This window comes from Miscanthus floridulus, chromosome 5 (genome assembly GCF_019320115.1).
Source record: "Miscanthus floridulus cultivar M001 chromosome 5, ASM1932011v1, whole genome shotgun sequence".
Classification (NCBI taxonomy): domain Eukaryota; kingdom Viridiplantae; phylum Streptophyta; class Magnoliopsida; order Poales; family Poaceae; genus Miscanthus; species Miscanthus floridulus.
The window spans coordinates 32,778,506-32,799,743 of NC_089584.1; the positions used below are offsets into that span (position 1 = coordinate 32,778,506).

General features: G+C 43.4%; 1 protein-coding gene and 2 pseudogenes across 1 annotated transcript; 2 read left to right on the forward strand and 1 right to left on the reverse strand.

Moving 5' to 3' along the window:
- The first annotated feature begins 450 nt into the window (after positions 1-450).
- LOC136449781 (anaphase-promoting complex subunit 5-like) lies at positions 451-7,912 on the forward strand (annotated as a pseudogene).
- A 1,701-nt stretch (positions 7,913-9,613) lies between these two features.
- Positions 9,614-12,718, reverse strand: LOC136449779 (probable splicing factor 3A subunit 1). The gene is made up of 2 exons (XM_066449969.1): positions 10,415-12,718; positions 9,614-10,295 (listed from the first exon to the last, which is right to left on the reverse strand). The coding sequence occupies exons 1-2, from the start codon at positions 12,551-12,553 to the stop codon at positions 10,026-10,028; spliced, it is 2,409 nt and encodes an 802-aa protein (XP_066306066.1). The 5' UTR covers positions 12,554-12,718; the 3' UTR covers positions 9,614-10,025.
- A 3,513-nt stretch (positions 12,719-16,231) lies between these two features.
- On the forward strand, positions 16,232-19,446 carry LOC136454494 (uncharacterized; annotated as a pseudogene).
- The last annotated feature ends 1,792 nt before the right edge of the window (positions 19,447-21,238 follow it).

The following is a 21,238-nucleotide window of genomic DNA, read 5'->3' on the forward strand; positions in this document are numbered from 1 at the left end:
CGTAGCTCCTTTTCCCCGTTGCAAAAGGGCTCCGGCTCTATTGACGGCTCTTTCGGTGAAACCATTTCTAGTTGTGGTGTTTGGCAGGGCTCAGGGGGTGTTTTGTTCCATGAACTAAATTTTAGTCCCAGTCACGTCGGATGTTTGATGCTAATTTTGAGTATTAAATATAGACTAATTATAAAACTAACTACACAGATGGAGACTAATTTACGAGACGAATCTATTAAACCTAATTAATCCTATGATTTGACAACACGGTGCTACAGTATATATATGCTAATGATAAATTAATTAGGCTTAATAGATTCATCTCATAAATTAGTCTCCTGTCTATATAATTAATTTTATAATTAACTCATATTTAGTCATCCTAATTAATATCTGAACGTCCAATAGGAACTCAAACTCAGTCTCCGTAACTAAACACCCCCTTGCTCGGAGCCGGAGCGGAGCCTCTCCAAGAGCCCTACGAAACAGCCATTAAACTGCTGAAGGGTATTCTGGTCACCAAAATCTCTGAGTTGCTCTTAGCGTGAATTTCAAAAATTCCGTGAAGCTGTTTTGAATTTTTGATGTAGCCCGTTTGGCAGGGCCGCGCGTGAAGCAGCTCCAGGCGCGCCCGCCACAGTCCGCTTCACTTCATTCCGAGCCGAGACAAGACGCGAAAAAATAGAGGAAAAACTCAAAACCCTTGTCTCCAGCGGCGGCGGGCGGCGCCATGAGCTTGTTTGCTGGTGTCAGCGGCGGCGCGGCGGACGCGACGTCCGGGGTGGGCACCGGAAGGGCGCTCCTGGAGCTGACGCCGCACAAGATGGCGGTGTGCCAGCTCGTGCAGGTCTTCGCGCGGCCGGCGCAGGTCGGGGGCGACGTCGTGCCGCCCTTCCCCTTCGAGTCCCTCGCCCACCACAACCGCCTCGGACTCTTCCTGTTCACGCTCACCCAGGTACGTCCTCGTGTGCTTGCTTCCTTGCTCCCCCCCTCGAAAATCGAGATGCTGCTGCTTGTTATGCTTGGTCTGCCCTGTGCTTTGGTACCTGTATTTGGAGATGTGGAGTGAGCGCTTTGGATTGGGGCATTAGGGTATGGAGGATTTAGGCAATGGTCCCATGATTTTGTTTTACCCCGTAGCATCTGCACTTGTGCTCAACCGTCTACCATTTAGGCTCAAGCAAAATAATCAAAACAGTGATGTGATGTCTGGTTATGTATAGATGGTTGTCACAGCGTGCACAGTCAGTCAATGCTGCACTTGATATTGTGGTAGGTACACAGGTCCTCTTAACTCAGTAATTTTGTAGTCATGCGAGGATTTTCTGGAGCCTCCACTGGAAGAATTTTTGAGGCAGCTGAAGGCAGTGGATAATTTGGCTAATGGTTGGTTCTGCGAGCAGCTGACAAGTTCTCTGTCAGCGCTCAACTCACCTGATGACTTGTTCAACTTTTTTGATAAGCTACGAGGTGAGGTTCACATGATGTGGCAATGGATGGATGTTTTTGACTTATTTATGTTTCCATCATAGAGATGCATTCAAATTTACAGCTTGCTCTGTAATGATATTTCTTTTTTGCCAGGTGTGCTCACTGCACCAGAGGGTGCGAGTGCAGAAGACGTATTTTTGGATCCGAATAGTCAACTTGGAGTTTTTCTTCGTTGCTGCATACTTGCCTTCAACTCAATGACCTTCGAGGTGCTAAGAGTAGTAAAAGGCATTCACGATGATCTTTTCATTACGTGTTGGTCCCTTTTTCTTCTTTAAGATGCTGATGTTGTCCACTGAAAATTTGTGTAGGGTGTATGCCATCTTTTGGCAGATTTTGTCATGTACTGTAACTCCACTGATGCTTCATATGACTTGGCAGAAGATGAGGACTTCAATAGTGAAATGGGCAACTTGATGGATGCAGACATAGGTTCTCAAGTTGGTATATTTGACAAATTTCATCAGGGTTATGCCTCTGAGCGTCATATGGGGGAGAGTTCTTCAGCTCTAACTCGTGCACCAACGTCAACCTATGATTTTGATGATGGTATACCTGAACCCTGCCATGTTTGCTGCTTTGATTTTGATGGAAGTATTAAATATGCCAAAAAAGAAATGGTATGAAGCACAAAAAAAATATTTCTGGTCAAACTCCAGAATGAAAAGAAAAGTGACGGTCACAACCTGGATGGACTATTTATCTCAGTTTTTTTCCTGACATCTAGTTAGTTTCTTCCTTTTTTGGGCTGTAATATGGATCTTGGGAAGGGCTATCCACTGCCTGAATTTGTACCGATTCTAAGAAACGGTATCTTTTTCAAGTATTTTATTTTAATTCCAAGCTTGACGAGATTACCTCCTGATTTGTTACAACTTTGGCATGAAACACTAGAGAATTGCAGGCTAGCACAGACAGTTTGCCTTGCATCTAGCTGCATTACTGTTCCATCTTACTTTTATGTCATAATTATATAATTGTTTGGCCTACAGCATTCACTGCCATTGTTTGGTCTACATCATTCACTGCCAGTGCCATGTTTCTCTCTCAAATACCATTGTACCGCTGAAGAAGTGGAGCATTTGCTTATATATTTTTTTGTACAATTTTGATCTTTCGTTTTTTTACTCATGCTAGTCAATCGGTATGTATTACTAAATACATTAGGGCATACTGAGTTCTGAAAGTTCCTACATATTGTGGATTCTGAGGGAGGGAATTTTTGGGCAACCTTACCTTTTATTTTGCAAAGGAGGCTGATTCGAACACCAAATAGATTAGGATAATGGTTTTTTGCTTTATAAATCAGTTTTTCTGTACTGTATGTAATATCACTTTGTAGAGTTATTTTGGTCTTATCTGGGCATCAATAGTTTTTTGGTTGACAGTTATATTTGCATTTCCTTTTTTCTATGCTAGCTAATATTTTTAAAGCGGATGACAACCCAACCTGTCTGAGATCAAGGTGGCAATTAGAGGCATATCTTAACCAACAAGCCGATATTCTTGAGAAGTGAGTATCTGTTCCTACATTTAGTCATAAATAACTAATACTGCCACAAACTTACTCCTTTAAAAGGACATGAAAGATAAAACATTCTCTTTAGTGACAACTCTATTATTACAGGGATCCCGGCTCAGTGCCTTTGAATTCATTTAATGCCACTATGACACAGCTTCAAACATTAGCTCCGGAGCTTCATCGTGTAAGTTATTGCACAGTGAATACACCTTAAATTTTCTAGGAGACTTTGGGGAACTATGAATGTTTCCTAATCATGTGAATTTTTGTATCCATGTTTTGCTTGCCAGGTCCAATTCTTGCAGTACTTGAATGCCCTTTGCCATGATGACTATGTTGCTTCACTGGATAATCTTCACCGCTACTTTGATTACAGGCAGGGGCGGATCCAACGGTGGGGCGGGGGGGGGGGGGGGGGGGGGGGGCCTCAAGCCCTCCCTACCCATACTGAAATAGTGGAACCTCCTGTGGAGCCCCCATGAATTTTTAGGCAAAGTTCTATAGTGTAGGGGGGGCTGAGACTTAAGATCGAGCAGCAGTGTTGTTCAGCCCCCCCTCAAATATTTCCTGGATCTGCCGCTGATTACAGGTCAGATGCACTGCCCTTACTGTATGGTGGAGTATGTCTCATATTTTAACCATGTTCTCTGTAGTTATGTACAGAAGCTAAAAGGGTACCACAGAAGCTAAAATGTAAGTTTTATAGGTTTTATAGGACGGCGATTAGACCTGCTATGTTGTATGGTGCAGAATGTTGGCTTACGAAAAGACGACATGTTCAACAGATAAGTGTTGCGGAAATGCGTGTGTTGCGTTGGATTTGCGGTCATACAAGAAGGGATCGAGTTCGGAACGATGATATACGTGATAGATTAGGGGTAGCACCAATTGAAGAAAAGCTTGTCCAGCACCGGTTGAGATGGTTTGGACATGTTCAACGGAGACCTCCAGAGGCACCGGTGCGTAGTGGAATCCTAAGCCAGGATAGTAACGTGAAGAGAGCCAGAGAAAGACCGAAGTTGACTTGGGTAGAGACAATAAAAGGAGATTTGAAAGGATGGAATATACCCAAAGACTTAGCCTTAGATAGGAGTGCTTGGAAGACAGCTATTCACGTGCCTGAACCTTGATTGCTTCTGCTGGGTTTCAACTCTAGCCTATCCTAACTTGTTTGGGACTTAAATGCTTTGTTGTTGTTGTCCCTGTAGTTATGTATAAGTATGCCAGTTATAGGTACCAAATTAAGGAAGTGTTTTAATGTACTACATGGCCTTTCTATTTGCATTTAAGAATGTTGCTCTTTCTATTTACCTCAATCTCTGTTACTTTCTGTATTAGCATAAATTGTGATAATACAAGTTACAGGGTAGTGGCGGAGCTGGGCTGGCCCAACGCCTAGGGCCACTCCATGGGCTCATTTTGGTAGATTAATTGGGCCTCTTTGGAACGGTGTGCTACAGTATAGAGAAAATGGGCCAACGCCTGGGGCCGTGGCCATAGTGGCCCTAGGCTTATATCCGCCACTGTTACAGGGTCCTGATATTCAGCCTGACCTTGTGCTAATCTGCTAGATCATGAAAGCACAGGTGTGAGGTGAAACCACTGCAGGACTATTCATTAGATATTGTGACTCTTTTATTTCCTACTAGTTCATTTTTTTCTCAATAATATTAAACATTTTGGTGGCCTTGCTAGCTAAATCCTCCAGTATTTTTCTCTTCAAGTTAAGTGTTTGTCATAATGACATGTTTTGTATGAACTTTTGTTGGAAACATATGCACCTGTTGTTAAGCATGTTCTTATTTGGTTATTCTATCTGGTTGATGCAGTGTAGGGATGCAAGGACTTTTTGGTCGTTCTGTGTCTCAGGTGCAAGATATTGTTGTTGGAAAGTATGAGAGTGCTCTGCTATGCTTAGGCAACTTGCATTGTTACTTTGGACATCCTAAGAAAGCCCTAGAGGTAGTGTAATTTATTTAGTTTTCTTGTTTTGTACTATTACCAGAGGCACTGGTGCGTAGTGTAATCCTAAGCCAGGATAGTAACGTAAAGAGAGGCAGAGGAAGACCGAAGTTGACTTGGGTAGAGGTAATAAAAGGAGACTTGAAAGGATGGAATATACCCAAAGACTTAGCCTTAGATAAGAGTGCTTGGAAAACAGCTATTCACGTGCCTGAACCTTGATTGCTTTTGCTGGGTTTCAACTCTAGCCTACCCCAACTTATTTGGGACTTAAAGGCTTTGTTGTTGTTGTTGTTGTCTTGTTTTGTACTATTAGACCATCACTTTCTAGACCTACTTGTTTCATTGCACATTGTTTATGTTTTGCTTGGTTGGTTTTTACCAGGCATTTGCAGAAGCAGTCCGTGTTTCTCAAATGGTAAGTTACTGATTTCTTATCTTTTTGAGATATGATTGCATCCAATATTTGTATGACACTTGAAATTAAGTTTGTATTGAACCACTAATGGTTTATGAGGAAGGCGTAATTTTGCTATTGCTAAGATGATTCTGGTAGAGTGTTTTGGATTTTCCTATAGTTCAGCCAGATTTTTCCTCACAAAATTATATTTTTAATCTCCATGTTTATTTTTAAATTTGCATAACAAATTTCTTTAAATAAAATTATGTCACCTGATAGCATGATAAAATCTCATCAGTTTTCCAGAAATTTGACACCAACGTGTTGTGATAGTAGCATAACTTTGAAAATACATTCCTTGTTATCGAGTTTTCAGTTTTGTCCTATCCGTTTCTTAACCTAAATGTATATTCCCACCTTTATGTTTCCTGGACCTGGAATTGCCAAGGTGACCTGATGGATCTCTATAAGTTTTTAATCTAATTGCCTCTTGTGCAAGCCCCTTGGTTCATTAGATTCCGGTTTTCCTAATGTTCAGATCCCTAAAATTAGGGATACTTGGTATAAGATCTTGTGCATATTTTTGAACAAAAAGTGAAGTGTATTTTATTTCCCAAAAATGTTAAATGTTTACACAGACTAACAGGTGGTCTTCAATTGTGTTAACAGATTCTAGCATTTTGTTTTTTCAGAATAATGATGATTCATGCCTTGCCTATGTATTAGGAGCCATTTCCAATCTATTATCAAAGATAGGCATCTCAAACACAGTTGGAATAATCAGTTCTCCATATTCACTTGGGACCAATATTGGACTGGGCACACCATTATCCATTCAGCAACAGTTACTTGTTCTTTTAAAGCGGTCACTCAAGAGAGCTGATGCATTGAAACTTCCAAGTTTACTATCCTTTGATCTCCTTTCGCTGGCAAAATTTGATCTGAAGGTATGATATCTACCCTTTTTTCTTCTTAGTATAATGATACACAACTCTGCTGTGTGCTTGAGGGGAAAAAAATTCTGCTACTAGTATTTACTATTTATTACTGTTTGACATTAGGATTTAGGAAGATCTCTTTACCTAGTCATGTTCAAATTTCTCTGCTTATCCTCCCATGCAGATCTCGTGTCATAGTTATGTCAACATTTGAACATTACAGTGTAGTGATCATTGCATTTATATTACTGTTACTATGGCATCTGTCACTTTGATCTTGAAAAGACTAGATGTGACTTAAGAACAGACTCATGTGCTTCAACTCAGAGCATCCTTGTTTATGAACCTTTTCTTCCTTGGTTTGTCAGCATGTCCAAAGGCCACTAGTCTCTTTTAGCCCTAATGCATCTACAAAGCTTAGAACATGTCCTGCAGATGTCATTAAGGTATGCTGCATTTACTCCAAAACATTTTATGCTCATCCTTCAGAGCGGCTGTATAAGTTTGCTTCTATATTAAAGTATTCATAGTTTCTCGTGCTTCTTTTTTGGCAGAATTTAAGATTAGGTTCCCGTGTGTTGACTGACTTTGGAGCAGATGTTCTATCTACTTCAAATGATAATGGTAGTTTTAGCACTTCATGGCTTAGGAATCTATCCGCCGCTTCTGATTCATGGCGTAGAAGTTCTAAGAACACCAAGAAATTACATATTAATGACTTCGACAATTTCCATTATCATGCACAACCAAGTCCAGTACCTGCACCAATATTGCAATTAGCTGGCTCAGCATATTTGCTGAGAGCCACCGCTTAGGAGCACTATGGGAGGTACATATCTATTTTCCGTGAATGTCAGGGTTCAGTTTTCATAGTGGTTTGTCATACCGAATTTTCCCGCTTGTAGAGTGTTGTATTATGGAAAAAGGGTGGGTTAGATAAGCTCCAAACAAGTGTCTTGCAACTAAGAAAGAGCAGATACTTGATGAACAATTTAAAAGCGCTCGACTCATTGTGGGCACTGTTGATTCATATTTTATCTGGTACCAGGAATTATCAGTCTTAAGTCTATTTATATTAGAAACAACAGGGTCTGTACATCACTGTATGTTCTATAGTTCTATCGTCTATAAAAACAAGACCTTTTATGATCCTGGTGTTCTGTTGCTTTAATGCACCCCCCGTATCCTCATGTCTGTCTTGTTTACTGCCAAATTGTCAGCAATTCTTTTAGCTGCCTTTTTATCGTTGTTTTATGTCCCTATCGAATCATATCTTAAAGTGGAGTTTAACTCTACCGGTACCATTTCAAGAAAATTAATATTTCCATATTTTGTCAACCCTCTTCACAGTGCTCCAATGGTACGGATGAATGCTCTGGTTTATGCAACCTGCTTTGCGGATGCTACAAGGTGGGAATGTGCTAAATGCCTAAATTTAGTGTCTTTTCAATAACTTTACTGCTTTTTATATAATTACGCTGCAACTATTCTTTAACTATTTCACACAGTTTTTAACTTTTTAAATGAAAACTCTGATGCTTTGTGAACCTGGATTTGTGATGCTATTGTATTTTCTGTTACAGTTATCACTAGCATATGTGAAGCTAATTCAACAACTGGCGGTGTTCAAAGGATATTCAGGTTAGTTCCTATAATGCAACCACATATGTGCCATAGCCCATAGGCTGTGTAGTGTCCCAAGAGCTCTGTATTTATTGACCTTTTCTTGTGGCCTTCTGTTATGTGATTGATCTGCAGCTGCATTCTGTGCTCTAAAGCTTGCTGAAAAGAAGTTCCCATCCTCAACAAGCTTGCACATCCAGCTTCTAGGAATGCAGATTCTACATGAGCGCAGCACTTCATCGGTACAAAACTGTTTCTACACTTCATTTTGTAGTTGCTTTTTGCTTCCATAATCTAACGTGCTATTATTTGTGTAAAATTGATCTACTTAGAGGGCATCTAAAAGTCGCGCAACAAATCTGTGATGAGTTTGGGGTGTTGTCATCTTCTGTTTCTGGAGTAGACATTGAGCTAAAGACAGAATTTAGTGTACGACGTGCTCGCACTCTCCTTGCTGCAAAACAGTTTAGCCAGGTTGTGCACTTCCTTGCTTATATTTACACAAGAAGTATGCATTTCATCTTATTTGTTTTTCGTTCATTAAGAAAAAAAATTGAAATAATGCATTTTCCTTTTACATATGCAACTTGCAAGCACATTGCATGGAAGATATCTCCCCCTTCCCTTAGGTTTTACAGGGGTCAGGGCCCTTGCTAATTCTGAGTACACTCTTCATCATACCAGTACATGAACTGACAGAATAAGATCTGTTTATGACACTTGACTTTTTTTCACACAGGCCGCAGCTGTGGTCAGTTCTCTTTTCTCTACGTGCTACAAGTACAACATGCATATTGGTGGAGACATATTGGGGGGCATATGTGATAGACTGGCCCACCTGGCAGTATGATCCCAGGGCATGTACGTGTATGACAGACTAATAGGTGGCTAATTTTTTAAACAAGGCTTCAACCAATTGTTAGCCAATTTAGGCTAAATGTGATCAAACAGGCCGTACTTACACCAATCTTAACAGCCTCTACGGGGTTCAAACAGAAATACAGACAGTTGAAGGCCAAATTGACACGAAGCGACTTCTTATATCTGGAATGGAAGAAGTATTTTTCTTTCCGCTCAGAAACCAACATGTGTTACATTTCAAATTGAGAACAGATCTAACCTGTGCACCTAAAGTAGACACATTTCAAATTAAGAACAAATCTAACCTGTGCACCTAAAGTAGACGGTTGATCGAATAAACACATTCGATTTCGACATGCATTTTCTGCATCGCTACCAGAACAGCAACAAAAGTAAGGATGAACAAACATAATGCCATAGCCATAGGAATGAATAATAGCTCGTATAGTGGAAAGTCGCATGTAGCTCGCCAAAATAAAAAAAAAACCCCACCAGTGACTTGTGAGAACATACGGTACAACAAACTTGGTTAGCATACAACAATCTTCTCTGCAGGATAGCTCAGTTCAATAGCACAAGGAAACAACCAGAGAATGTGTATAACAAACCAAAATAATTCCTACTTCAGATATTCCAGCTTATATACAAACAAAAATAATTCCTACTTCGGATATTTCATCAGTTGTGACACAATGTATTCCAAGCCATTCTGTTAAAAAGTATTTTCAATAATCAGTGGCATCATACACAATGAAAAAAAAACTAAAAGAACAGTCATCAGTCCAAACCTTTCAAAATAACCACCGAACAAAAAGTACCATCATCAATGTTGTACAGAAGAATCTACAAATAACATGTACACCCATAAGACGAGGAAAAAAAATAGCGTTGAATAGAAAATAAAAATCTGCACTCTTAATATAGAGAGGTTGTCTCTCAAAGACCAAGCAAAAGAAGCTAGAGCAGCCATTCGATTTAACATTAAGTGGCCAAGTAGGTATCCAGTAGCAACCTCAAGTAACATACTAGGCAGAACCCCTCACAGCATTTAACTGTATCAAGATATAGAGGAAAGTACGCCGTTCGCATAACACAAATGATTGCACTCATCATACAAAAGAAAATAATATGAAAGGTACGGCAGCAAGATCCAGCAAAAAGGTTCTCCATGATAGCTGCTGATGTATAGTTGTAAGCTTAACCTGCCACTACATTGAGAACCAAAAGACTCATTTACTCATTTCTTTCTCCCACCACGCTCCCTCAGTGTTAGATTGATCACCACTCCAGGACCCACATTGTAGTAAGCAAGAGTAAGGTTGTCTTTGAGGAAACTAGTCCTCACACTCAGCTTCTGCTTATTAGCAGGGAGCTGCAACTCTCCAGCAATCTGCTCCTTCAGACTACCAACTGTGTCTGACAGTGATTGAACAGGAATCTGCAAAACTTGGCCTCGCAAGTTCCCTTCATCGAGGTTGGGTACAGATACAGAGATGCTAACAGGACCCTGCATGCAACAGATGAACAGATTATATTAGCTTGCCACATAACAAAAATACCTAGAAGCATGAAAACTGAAAAGTAAGGAAGAAAGACTAAAGAAAAATGGACTCCCAGAGCCATTACCGGATGCTGAGCAAGGAACTGCTCCGCTGGGATAAGAGAAGCATCATCTGTTCTCGGCCTCTTAGGTTCCGGTTCATCAGGTGGAGGCGGTTGCTCTTCAGCAGGAGGCTGCGGAGGCAGAGGCGGGGCTGGAGGCTGAGGGATTCCAATGGGATTGACCATGGTTGGCATGTGCGATGATGGGGGCATAGCAAACGTGCGTGGTGGACCAGGCATAAACTGAGTTTGGCCAGGAGGCGGAGGAATGTTGGTCGGCATATGAACCATTTGACCTGGCATCCTAACCATCAGTGGCTGCCCAGGTATCTGCTGTGGAGGCAGATGCATGTGAGGCATCATCTGTGGAACTCCAGGCATATGAGGACCTGGGGGTGGAACAGAGTATGGTGCTGGTGGAGCGATAAAACGAGGAACATTAACAAGAGGAAGTGGCTGAGGAGGTCGGGGCAATGGCATGCCAGGTCGGACAAGTGGAGCTGGACCAGGAACATTTGAAGCATCAAACTGTTCCTCGCCACCCTGAGGCTGAGATAATGCATGAGTAGCAGTGCGACCAATGCTACCAGAATGACCATCCCAAATAACCTGCTTTGGCTGCTCATCCTTTTTCTTCTCAATTTCTGCCTTGACGGCGTTAGACACCTCCTCCTCAGTGGTCCCAAAAATATCAGGGCGAGTGCGAGCAAGGCCAACAATGTTCCGTGAAATTTCATCATCAGGTGCAAGGGTAGTCTCCTTGATCTTGGCCAACATCCTCTCTTTCTGCTCCTTGTACTTAGGGTCAATGAGTGAGATGCGCATGTGTTCCTCCATCTCGCTGATGGGAATGAGCTCCCCAGTTATCGGCGAGACAACAAACTTGGTTGGGTCTCTCTCCGCAGGAATTCTCTCCTCAGGCCTCTTGTAGTTCTTGACAATCCTCATAGGTGCGTCGTCATCACCAGCCACGTGAACTTGCGCTCCTCCATCATTCTCCTCAAGCTGTGCTGCCCGCATTCCTTCCTCAACAAGTTGCATCTCCTCTTCATCCATGTCCATCTCAACCTCCTTAGCAGGTTCAGCCAAATCCATTGCTTCCTCCTCTCCCAAGTTCTCCATCCTCTTCTGGCGCTTCAACTCCTCAAGTGTAAGTGGCACAGGAAGCCCCTCGTACTCATCATCCGCAAATTCAATGGTCTCCACAACAACAAAATCATGCCAGTCAATCATTGACATCTGCATCCGTTCCTGCTCAATCTCATCCTCTGCCTGCTGCCGTGCCTGGTCCTGCGACCGATCCCACTCCAGCCGGTTCAGGCATCTCTCCAAAACCGTAGTCAGGTCCTTTGACCCCTCCCTCAGCTCCTTTAGCAGTGCAGGCACCCCCTCTGCCGGCCTCAGCACCCTGGAGTACGCATCTGTGAGCGCCGTAAAGAAGGGGAACATGCTGTGCGTGGGCCGGATGAAGTGGAACTGCATGTTGTTGCTCTCGCGCTGCGCCAGGCTCGTCAGGAAGTTCTTCCCGTTCCGCGCCACAACCTGGGCGGTCAGCTTGATGATGTCCAGCTCCTCCCCTGTGATACCCTCGGGCAGCCGCACCGTGTACAGCTCCGCCTTGGGTGGCACCAGCACCTTGGGCGGCGGCGCCACGCGGAAGGGCGCGGAGTGGTCGGCCTTCGCGTCCGCAGCGGCGCCATCTGCGGGTGCGGCGGCGGCGGCGCCGTCGGCCGGGGCCGACGCTGGCGCATCGGCGGGAGCCGCGTCAGTCTCGGCGCCCGAAGCGGCGTCCGCGCCGGCCGGCGCAGCGCCTATCTCGGAAACGCGGTGCTTGTAGTAGCCGTGGTAGGGATCCGAGGGCTGGAGGAAGTTGAATTTGGCGTTGCCCTGGTTGTGGGAGATGATGCGGCGCTCGAACTCGGGCCCGTTCTTGGCGACGAAGGTAGCCGTCTTCTCGATGATGACGCGGATGTCGGGCGGAGGGTGGATGATGCCGATGGGGAGCGTGTGTGTGGCGACCGTCGCCGGGGGGTCCGTCTTCGCGCCGGGAGGGGGAGGCTTGGGCGGCACCAGCTGCAGCTGTTGGTCGGCGTCGCCGCCCCCGGTGCCGTTGCCCTCCGGTGCGGGGAGGGTCAGGATGGGGGTGCCCATGGCGGCGGCCATGGTGGTTAGGGTTTCGGCGGGTTTAGATCGGAACGGGAGGAGGGAGAGCTCGAGTCGAGAGACCCCGTGACTCGTGGGACGGAGGCAGCGACGGGATCATGCGGGGAAGACGGATTAGTATATTTGGGCCGGATTTGGTTCGAGTCGGTTCGATTTCATGTGCGATACCGACATGCTGTTCCTTGAGTAGTCGAGCCTGGTACATATTTGGGCTTCAACTAAAAAATTTATAGACCAATCGTTCACCAGCAGACGAAACAATCCGCGTGGTCACCTCATCGCCGCACGGTAATAAAGGAAACCGCCATCCTTATGTTGCCCGTCCGCTTCCACCACGATTCGCCAGCACCATAAAAAATCTCTACAACTAAAAACTTTACAGATCAATCGTTCACTGGCAGACAGAATAATCCGCGCGGTCACCTCGTCGAACTCCACCTACGATCCCCGCTAGGGTAATAAAGGAAATCGCCATCCCTGCGTTGCCGCCCGCTTCCACCGCGATTCGCCAGCACCATAGAAAAGAAAACAACAATCCCTTTCACGCACCGCCTCCTCCGCCTCGTGCGACGCCGCTGCCTCCACCTCCCCGCGATCTCCTCCTCGCGATTCATCGGCCCAACGGCAGCAAGGACCCATCGATATCGGCGTGGCTCTTCCTCACGACACGGAGCAACGGCGGCGAGCCGCAGCAGCTGCCAGCATCCGGAGAACGTGGGCGCCATCTGCCCCGCGAGGCCACCTTCCCAGCAGAGCGGTGTCATAGCGGCAGAGGCGGCACGGCATCCCGACGGCTGAGGCAGCAAGGGCAAGGCGTCGTAGCTCTTTCTCACGTCTCTGACCGACGGGCGCGGGCATGGCCAGCAAGTGCAAGGCGGCGCGAGCGGTGTGCCGCGTACGGTGCGGCGGCACGGTCACGGCTCCTCCCTCGGCGGCACTCGGCCCCCTTCCCCAGCCATAGGAACTTGGTCACCTCGCCACGGCAGCGGCGCGCGGCACAACGAGGGCAAGGCGGAGCGGTAAGCCTCTTCCTCACGAATCCGTCCGACGAGCGCGGGCGGCACGGTTGCAGCTCCTCTACTTGCGGCGCTCGGCCCTCTTCCCCGACCAGCGGCGCTCGGCCCCATCCACTAGCCGGCCGGCGGCAGCGCACGATGAGCTACAGGGCACCACTGCCAACCTTCTCTTCAGTTCGGATCTCGACCAGGTGAGTCACCTTCTTCTAGGAACTGGGATCTCCTCACCCTTCTCCTGCTTTACAAGTTATTGGAGCTGCACGATGGTTGACCTGCTGCGGCGCTGTCACAAGATGGCGAGCTGCTGGTGTTGCGGCGTGGCTTGCTTATAATGCACCTAAATTTGAGATACTGACATAATGCACTTAAATTGGGGATACTGACAGGCCATGCTACTTGTGTGTGTGCTTCAACCCATTACAATGTATCAATGCCAATACGCATGTGATACTCATCTTCGAAAATTTTATATGATGTTTTGGGTTTAAACATTACGGCATCAATAAATCGGTAATTGTTGCCTTGCTTAAAGAAAATTCATATTATAGTTCATACAAATAAAATTCAGAAATAAGCAGATTTGGTGAGTTTGATGGTGAACCTGATGTCCGACTAGAGAAAAGCAATGTCATGTTAATGGGGCATGCTTGCTCTGCTTTGGTTGATAGTTAGATCATGTAGTAGTTCATATGGTCACACATGGCATTGTGTCATCAGATTGAGGTTGTTGATTCAGGTGTTACATAGTACTCCACGACGAAGAATAGGAGGATCTGTTTTTGCTAACAATTATAGGTAAATAGTGATCTTTAGATCATCAGGATAGAACTTCCTTTTCTTGTTGCTAGAACCTGCAAACATGATTGCTGAACTCAGAGCTGAATATGTAGACAAGTCTCTGAACTGATTATGTTGACAGCTTTAGGTTTCAATCATCTCTGAATATGCAGTCAGAAATCTGAAAAACAAATTGAATAACAAACTGAAAAACAAAAGAATGAAAAACAAATAGCTGAAAAAAAGACTAAACCTGAAGCTAACTAGGCTACTCTAAAACCATATATATTTGCAGAGTACGGGTTTAAGTGAATCAATAATTCTTTTGCCATTGGAAAATCCATATATTGGGCAATTAATACCATTGATAGTCCATCTATTTGCCTAATATTGCTCGATTGCATCTCCCATTTAATTGAATACTGCTTGTCATGTGCTTTAATTTTCACGCCCTGCTATTTTCTTCAGCTTCCTGTTCATATATGGTAATTGTGCTGTGAGCCCAAACATGGTTAGAGTGATTGCCTATAGTTTTGTGTGTGAAGGCTAATGACCATTTTTTTATGATGTGAACAATAATATGATAGTTAATCAAGAATATTAATTTGACATGTTCCTTTTTGTTTCTAAAGGAGCACGTAAACTGGGCAACTGTCCAATTTATACCTTAGATTTTAACTTGATCTTTGGATGATTAAAAATAAACAACTGCACAGAGTGAGCCGATATTCCCATGTCGAGAGCTTCTATAACTTGCATATCAGTTTGACATCCAAGTTTGGCAAACTATAACTTGCTTCTGTAACTTGCATATCAGTTTGACTTTGTACTTCTCAGTATTATTATTAACTGAAAGCCATTATCATCAGATTTAGTTAAATTGTATAACCTTGATTGAATTAATACGTACAATATAGGCTCACACATTCAGATATTTTTTGCAAGCTACTTATGTAAGTGGTGGACGAGAGGGTCTATTCTATCAGTAGTTGGTTCATTACTATCCATGGGCAGCCCAAAGAGTTGCACCTACAACTATTTTTTTTTCTTTTGTTGTTTGTGTTCAGGTGGATATTAGCCGAAGGAGCTTTAGCTGTAAGAAGTAAGACACCGCATCTTAGACTTGAAAATTTTATGGACCATTTTTTGATTGGTGACCCGCTGCAGCTTGGTGTCTGTGCAAAACACGCTCTCTTGGTCGAACTATTTTAATTATCTATCTTTCTTGAAGACATATGTAATATTAATGTTCTATAAACATCACGTTGCAATATATTTTTTATGTAATAGTAGGACACATGCTCGAACATATGTTATCATAGTATTATATTTTTCCGTTGCAACGCACGGGCATTTAGATAGAAGGAAGCATGATATTGTCACATCTTTCATCTTAGATAAATTTATTAATTGGACTAGGTAAATCAATTCCTTCTGATTTTCTGAGGAGTTAACCAGCAGCGAGTTGTGTCCTTCCCGTAAGGTACTCTTTATACAAGAACAAAAAAAATGATACCTACTAATTTTTCTTTATGCAAAATAAAAGGACAGATATTCTATGGTCTCACTTATCTTTGAAGATTGGAGCAGTATTACAACAATATTGACGTGCCCAGCACATGTTTTTTTTCTATCTTTCCTTGTTCAACTTATGTGCTGCTACAGGTTTATGTGAACTTATTTAGGCTAACCTATATCTTCTTTATAATCTTTTTTAGCCAATATCTTCTACATGGATCCAGTGAAAAATAACTATGGTCGCACTCCACTAGGAAACTTGACAAACTCCTCCAATTTAGGTAGCTGCTTATATACATATGGATATGAATTTACTTTGGACTAACAATAATTTGCATTCATTATGTATTGATCCATGATACCTATAATGGACCAGGTTGTGAGAGTGTATCCAATTCACAGACACAAGCTGACGATGCTAAGAAACGCAAACGAGAAAGGAAAAGAGCACGGTATGCGGAACAAAGGAATGAAATAAATAGGAAACGTTGTGAAAAATACCAAATAAAAAAACAAGAAACTACCCTCACCGGTGGATCGAGAGGTGACACAACAATCAAATTTAATCCAATCAATGTGCATTATCCTTTGGCTCTTATTTATGGTGCAATAATTATCTTGTAGCTGATGAAGTTGTATTAGACAATGAAGACACAAATAACGATGAAAATAGTAATTGGTTGCATAGGAACGATTCCTATCAACCCATGCAGATTGATAAAAGAGAACCTAGGTACTATTTTTCTATAAAGTTCCTCCATGATTATGGTGTTGTTGCATTATAATAGATATTTTGTAAATATAAGTAAGATGTCGTTGTCTATATTTCCTAATATAATGCTAATATGTTATTATGTAGCTGCATCTGATTCTGCTAACACCATGAACCACCCTAAGAGAAATGAGTCAAAAAATTATACAATAGGGAGCGCTATAAAAATATGACGCCTGATCAGAGGCAAAAGGCGCGAGCGTCAAAGATTGCATAATAGTGAACCCAAGCGTAAGGAGACCTTAAAAATAGATGACAACAAATTTAGAGAGATGCGGAAGCACACGCTACACCCAGAGTCTATTGCCATGGAGAACCCATTATATATTCCTGAGCCTGTGTGCCCCACCGTGGGAGCATCTGGAGCTGATGGATACACGGCGAAATCCAGTGATTGGTTTATCCCAGAGTCCAGAGCAACACCTCTTTATATTCCTCCACCTCATGAGGAGGCCGATGATGAAGGATGTGATGAGTTACTGTCTGGCCATATGACAAAAAGATCACATGTTCATCTAGACAAAGACATGTGTTGTTCACGCGTCATAACACGATGTTTGAGCATCGCATTGGTTCGAACACAAGGGCATCTAATAAAGGTGGTGACTGCATGGTTGAAGACCGAGTGGGTTCTAACACACCCTTGCCTCAATCAGTCATGACCAACAACGGTATATACTGATGCCTCATCATCCCATTTAGGGGACCTTGGTGGACTGGTCCTATCCTGAGTTGCAGTATGTATCTTCCTTGCTGTATCTAGTCACATATAAATATACAGACGAACAATCCATCACTGTCAATGTTTCATAAAATATACCAAAAAAACATGTTTCTTGTCGAAGGCACCTACTGTGGCTATAGTGCTCTAGCAAGGGATGTGACTACTGAGTCTTGCAAGAGCTACCTAATGTGGCTACAGTGCTCTAGCAAGGATATGACTGCTGAGTCTTGCAAGCAATGGCCGAAGGCTTCTTTAATTAATTCTCTCCATCATCCATCGGACACGCAGCTGGAAGGCATTCCATGCTCCATCAGCGTCACCTCTATAATGCGATGTGATAATTTGTTACATGGAAATTAACTAGATTAGGACAAAAAAACAGTTTCAACCAGTAGAGCTATCGACATAGGAACAGATGAAAGAGAAATAAATTATAGGTACATCATGCAGCATAGGATTGTTAGGGTGTAGCATAGAGCTACCCACTGTGGCTACAGTGCTCTGGCAAGGGATGTGACTATTGAGTCTTGCAAGCAAAAAGCCCCGCGCGGAGGGATGTGGCTACAGTGCTCTGGCAAGGGATGTGACTACTGAGCTTTGCCTCGCCGCGCCATTCTCCATGGCGCGTCGCTGCCATGCCAAAATTGGTGGCGCGGCAGACCCTGCCATGTCATCGGTCAGCGCTCCAGTCGTCGCCACGTCAGTCCTCTCGCCGTGCCACCATGCATGGCGCGGCACAGGCATTTCACCGCACCATGGCAATAGGTGCGGCCAAAAGTGTTAGATTTAGGGAAAAATAAACAGTGTTAGATTCAAAATTAGTTTAAAAAATGTTAAAATTAAAAAAAACCACCGATTCATGGTAATTCCGTGATTAACAGAAAGGGAAGGACCCAACATTCAGGCTACATCATCCACACCGACGGAACCACTGTTTGATGATTATGAATGCATGGCTGAAGAATACCCGAATGATAACACACCCTTGCCTCAATCAGTCCTGACCAACAACGGTAAATACTAATGCCTCATGACCCCATTTAGGTGACCTATATTGTATACCATATTATATCTAACTCAACCATGGTCATTACATGATTATTAGAAAGGACAGGACCTAGCCCTCAGCCTGCATCAGATGCACCGATGACACCACTATTTGATGATAGTGGTAATTTACACTATTTTGTAACATTCTATAAACTACTTGAACTCCTTTGTTTATTTTTACCCGAAGTTCTACTAAATCACGTATCTTTGACGGCCATAGATGATGATGAGGGAGATATATTTGAAGAGGATGAGGAAGAGGATGAGGGATACCTATTTGCCGGGCAAGGTATTTGTATGAAAGACCGAATATAAATCAAATCTTCCACGTCTTTATCTAAACTATTACGGCTTAAATGTTATTTCAGAAGAGGAAGAAGATGATGATGTCCAAGACAATGACCTTGAGGAAGACATGACTTCTGTCCCTGAAGTACCTGACCGTTACAATGAGGTGTATAGTAACATGCCTACATATACCCATAGGTTAAAACCTATTACAAATTGCGAGCACTACGATGCGAAAAGGTTTGAACATGAACCACGTGTGTTTTGTTGTCGCGACGGAAAGGTCGAGCTCAATGAACTAAACGTACCTAATGAGCTTATGAGGCTTTGGTCAAGTAATGACGCAGATGCTAGGCACTTTCGTAACAACATTAGGCTTTTCAATGGCCATTTCTCTTTCACTTCTCTATATTGTCACCTCGATAGCGCTACTGCAAGCTGGAAGAACAGTGGCATATACACCTTTCGTGCACATGGCCAAATCTATCACAACATAAGGTTATTTGGCAGAGAAGAGGGTAAGGAGCCCAGACATCTTGAGCTTTACTTCTACGATGATGATCAAAGCCTTGAGCACCGCTATCGACGATGTCATGAAGAGAAGTGCCAAAAAGACAAAGAAGTCATTAAGAGGCTTGTGGCCATCCTTCGTGACAACCCATACTCACAACATCTTAGGAGTGTGGGCTAGGTTGACCACCTCAAGGACTGTCATGTCACACTAAACCTTGACAAAAGGCTGGACTAGAGAACATACAATGTATCGTCAACTTTAGAGGTGGCTGTTGTTTGGATCGAGGGAAGCGAACTCCTTGGTCAGTTCTAGAATAGTATTGTATTGCATGGGAAAGATAGAAGCAGACACGACATCCGCTCACATCATTGATGTTACGATGCTCTTTCATACCCTCTATTCTTCCCTAAGGGTGAGCTTGGGTGGCACATGGATATTTCAAAGAAAGGAGTTAGTATGGAAGAAGTCATCGAGTATCGTGCCCTACAGAAGGCTCATAGTGGGTCAGAAGAAGAAATAGGTTTGTTATTCTTCTTATTTAAATACTTTCCATCCATGTACCTCAGTGGTTATTCTACAAACAACTCTAATTCATGGCTATTTTTTGTAGACTCCCCTGGTAGACTATGCGTGTCTGTGCATGACTACTACTGCTACAAGTTTTAGACGCGTCCAGGAATATTTAACACCATACTGTATGGCAAATGTCTATTCTAGTAGTTTGCAGTCGACACGTACATCAAGATTGAGAGTTCTCGATTAGATTATATACGCAACCATCAAGATGATATTAGGGTCGACCTCTACCAAGGATTGGTTGATAGCCTACATGCCGGTGAAGGTAGAGCAAAAGCTATTGGAAAATGGACAATGATGCCTTCATCATTTATTGGAGGCCCACGTGATATGAGGCATCGGTACATGGATGCCATGGCTCTGGTATGGAGGTTTGGTAAACCGGACATCTTCTCGACTATGACATGTAACCCAAACTGGGATGAGATCAAGCGTGAACTCTACCCTAGCTAGACACCACAAGATCATCTAGATCTCGTTGTTCGGGTCTTTAGAGCAAAACTACAAGAGCTGAAGGATAGACTACTAAAAAAGGATATCCTTGGAAAGGTGCGGGCACATATTTATGTTGTGGAGTTCTAGAAGAGGGGTCTACCGCATGCACATTTTTTGCTAATCATAGATAGGAAGTTCAAGATCACGTGCCCAAAGCAGTATGATCGCCTCATCTCAGCTGAGCTCCCGAACAAGAAGAAGTACCCAGTCTTGTACAAGATGGTTACCAAACATATGATGCATGGCCCTTGCGGAGTGCTTAATCGCGATTGTCCATGCACAAAGGGTCATGATTCCTGCAAGAACCGTTACCCTAGACCTTTCTGCGATGTCACAATACAAGGCAAGGATTCATATCTAGTTTACAGACGGCGTGTAGATGGCCAAAAAGAAAAAGTTCACAGACACGAGCTTGACAACAGATGGGTCGTGCCTTATAACCCTTATCTCCTCTATCTATTCAACTGCCACATCAATGTTGAGGCATGTGGGAGCATCAAGGCAGTCAAGTATATGTTTAAGTACATTTACAAGAGTCATGACCGGGCGTCTGTGGCTATGAGAGAGGCTGACAAGGAGGATAGTGAAAGGAACATTGATGAGATCAAGCAGTACAGAGATGCTAGATGGGTAACCCCCCAGAAGCCTTGTGGAGGATATACAGGTTTGATTTGAGTGATAGGTACCCTTCTGTTTTGTCCTTACAGCTACATCTTCTAGACATGCACATGGTGTCATTTCATCGACGCCAGGGGATTCGATGAGTGCTTGATCGTTCAGGTGCTGACAAGTCAATGCTTACAACGTACTTCGAGAAGAACAGGACAGATGAAATAGCTCGAGGTATATTGTATCTGGACTTTCCCGAGTTCTATACGTGGCAAGCATAGGGCAAAGTTTGGCAAAATAGGGTACGTCATGATACATTACAACAGATTGGAAGAATTGTGTCTGC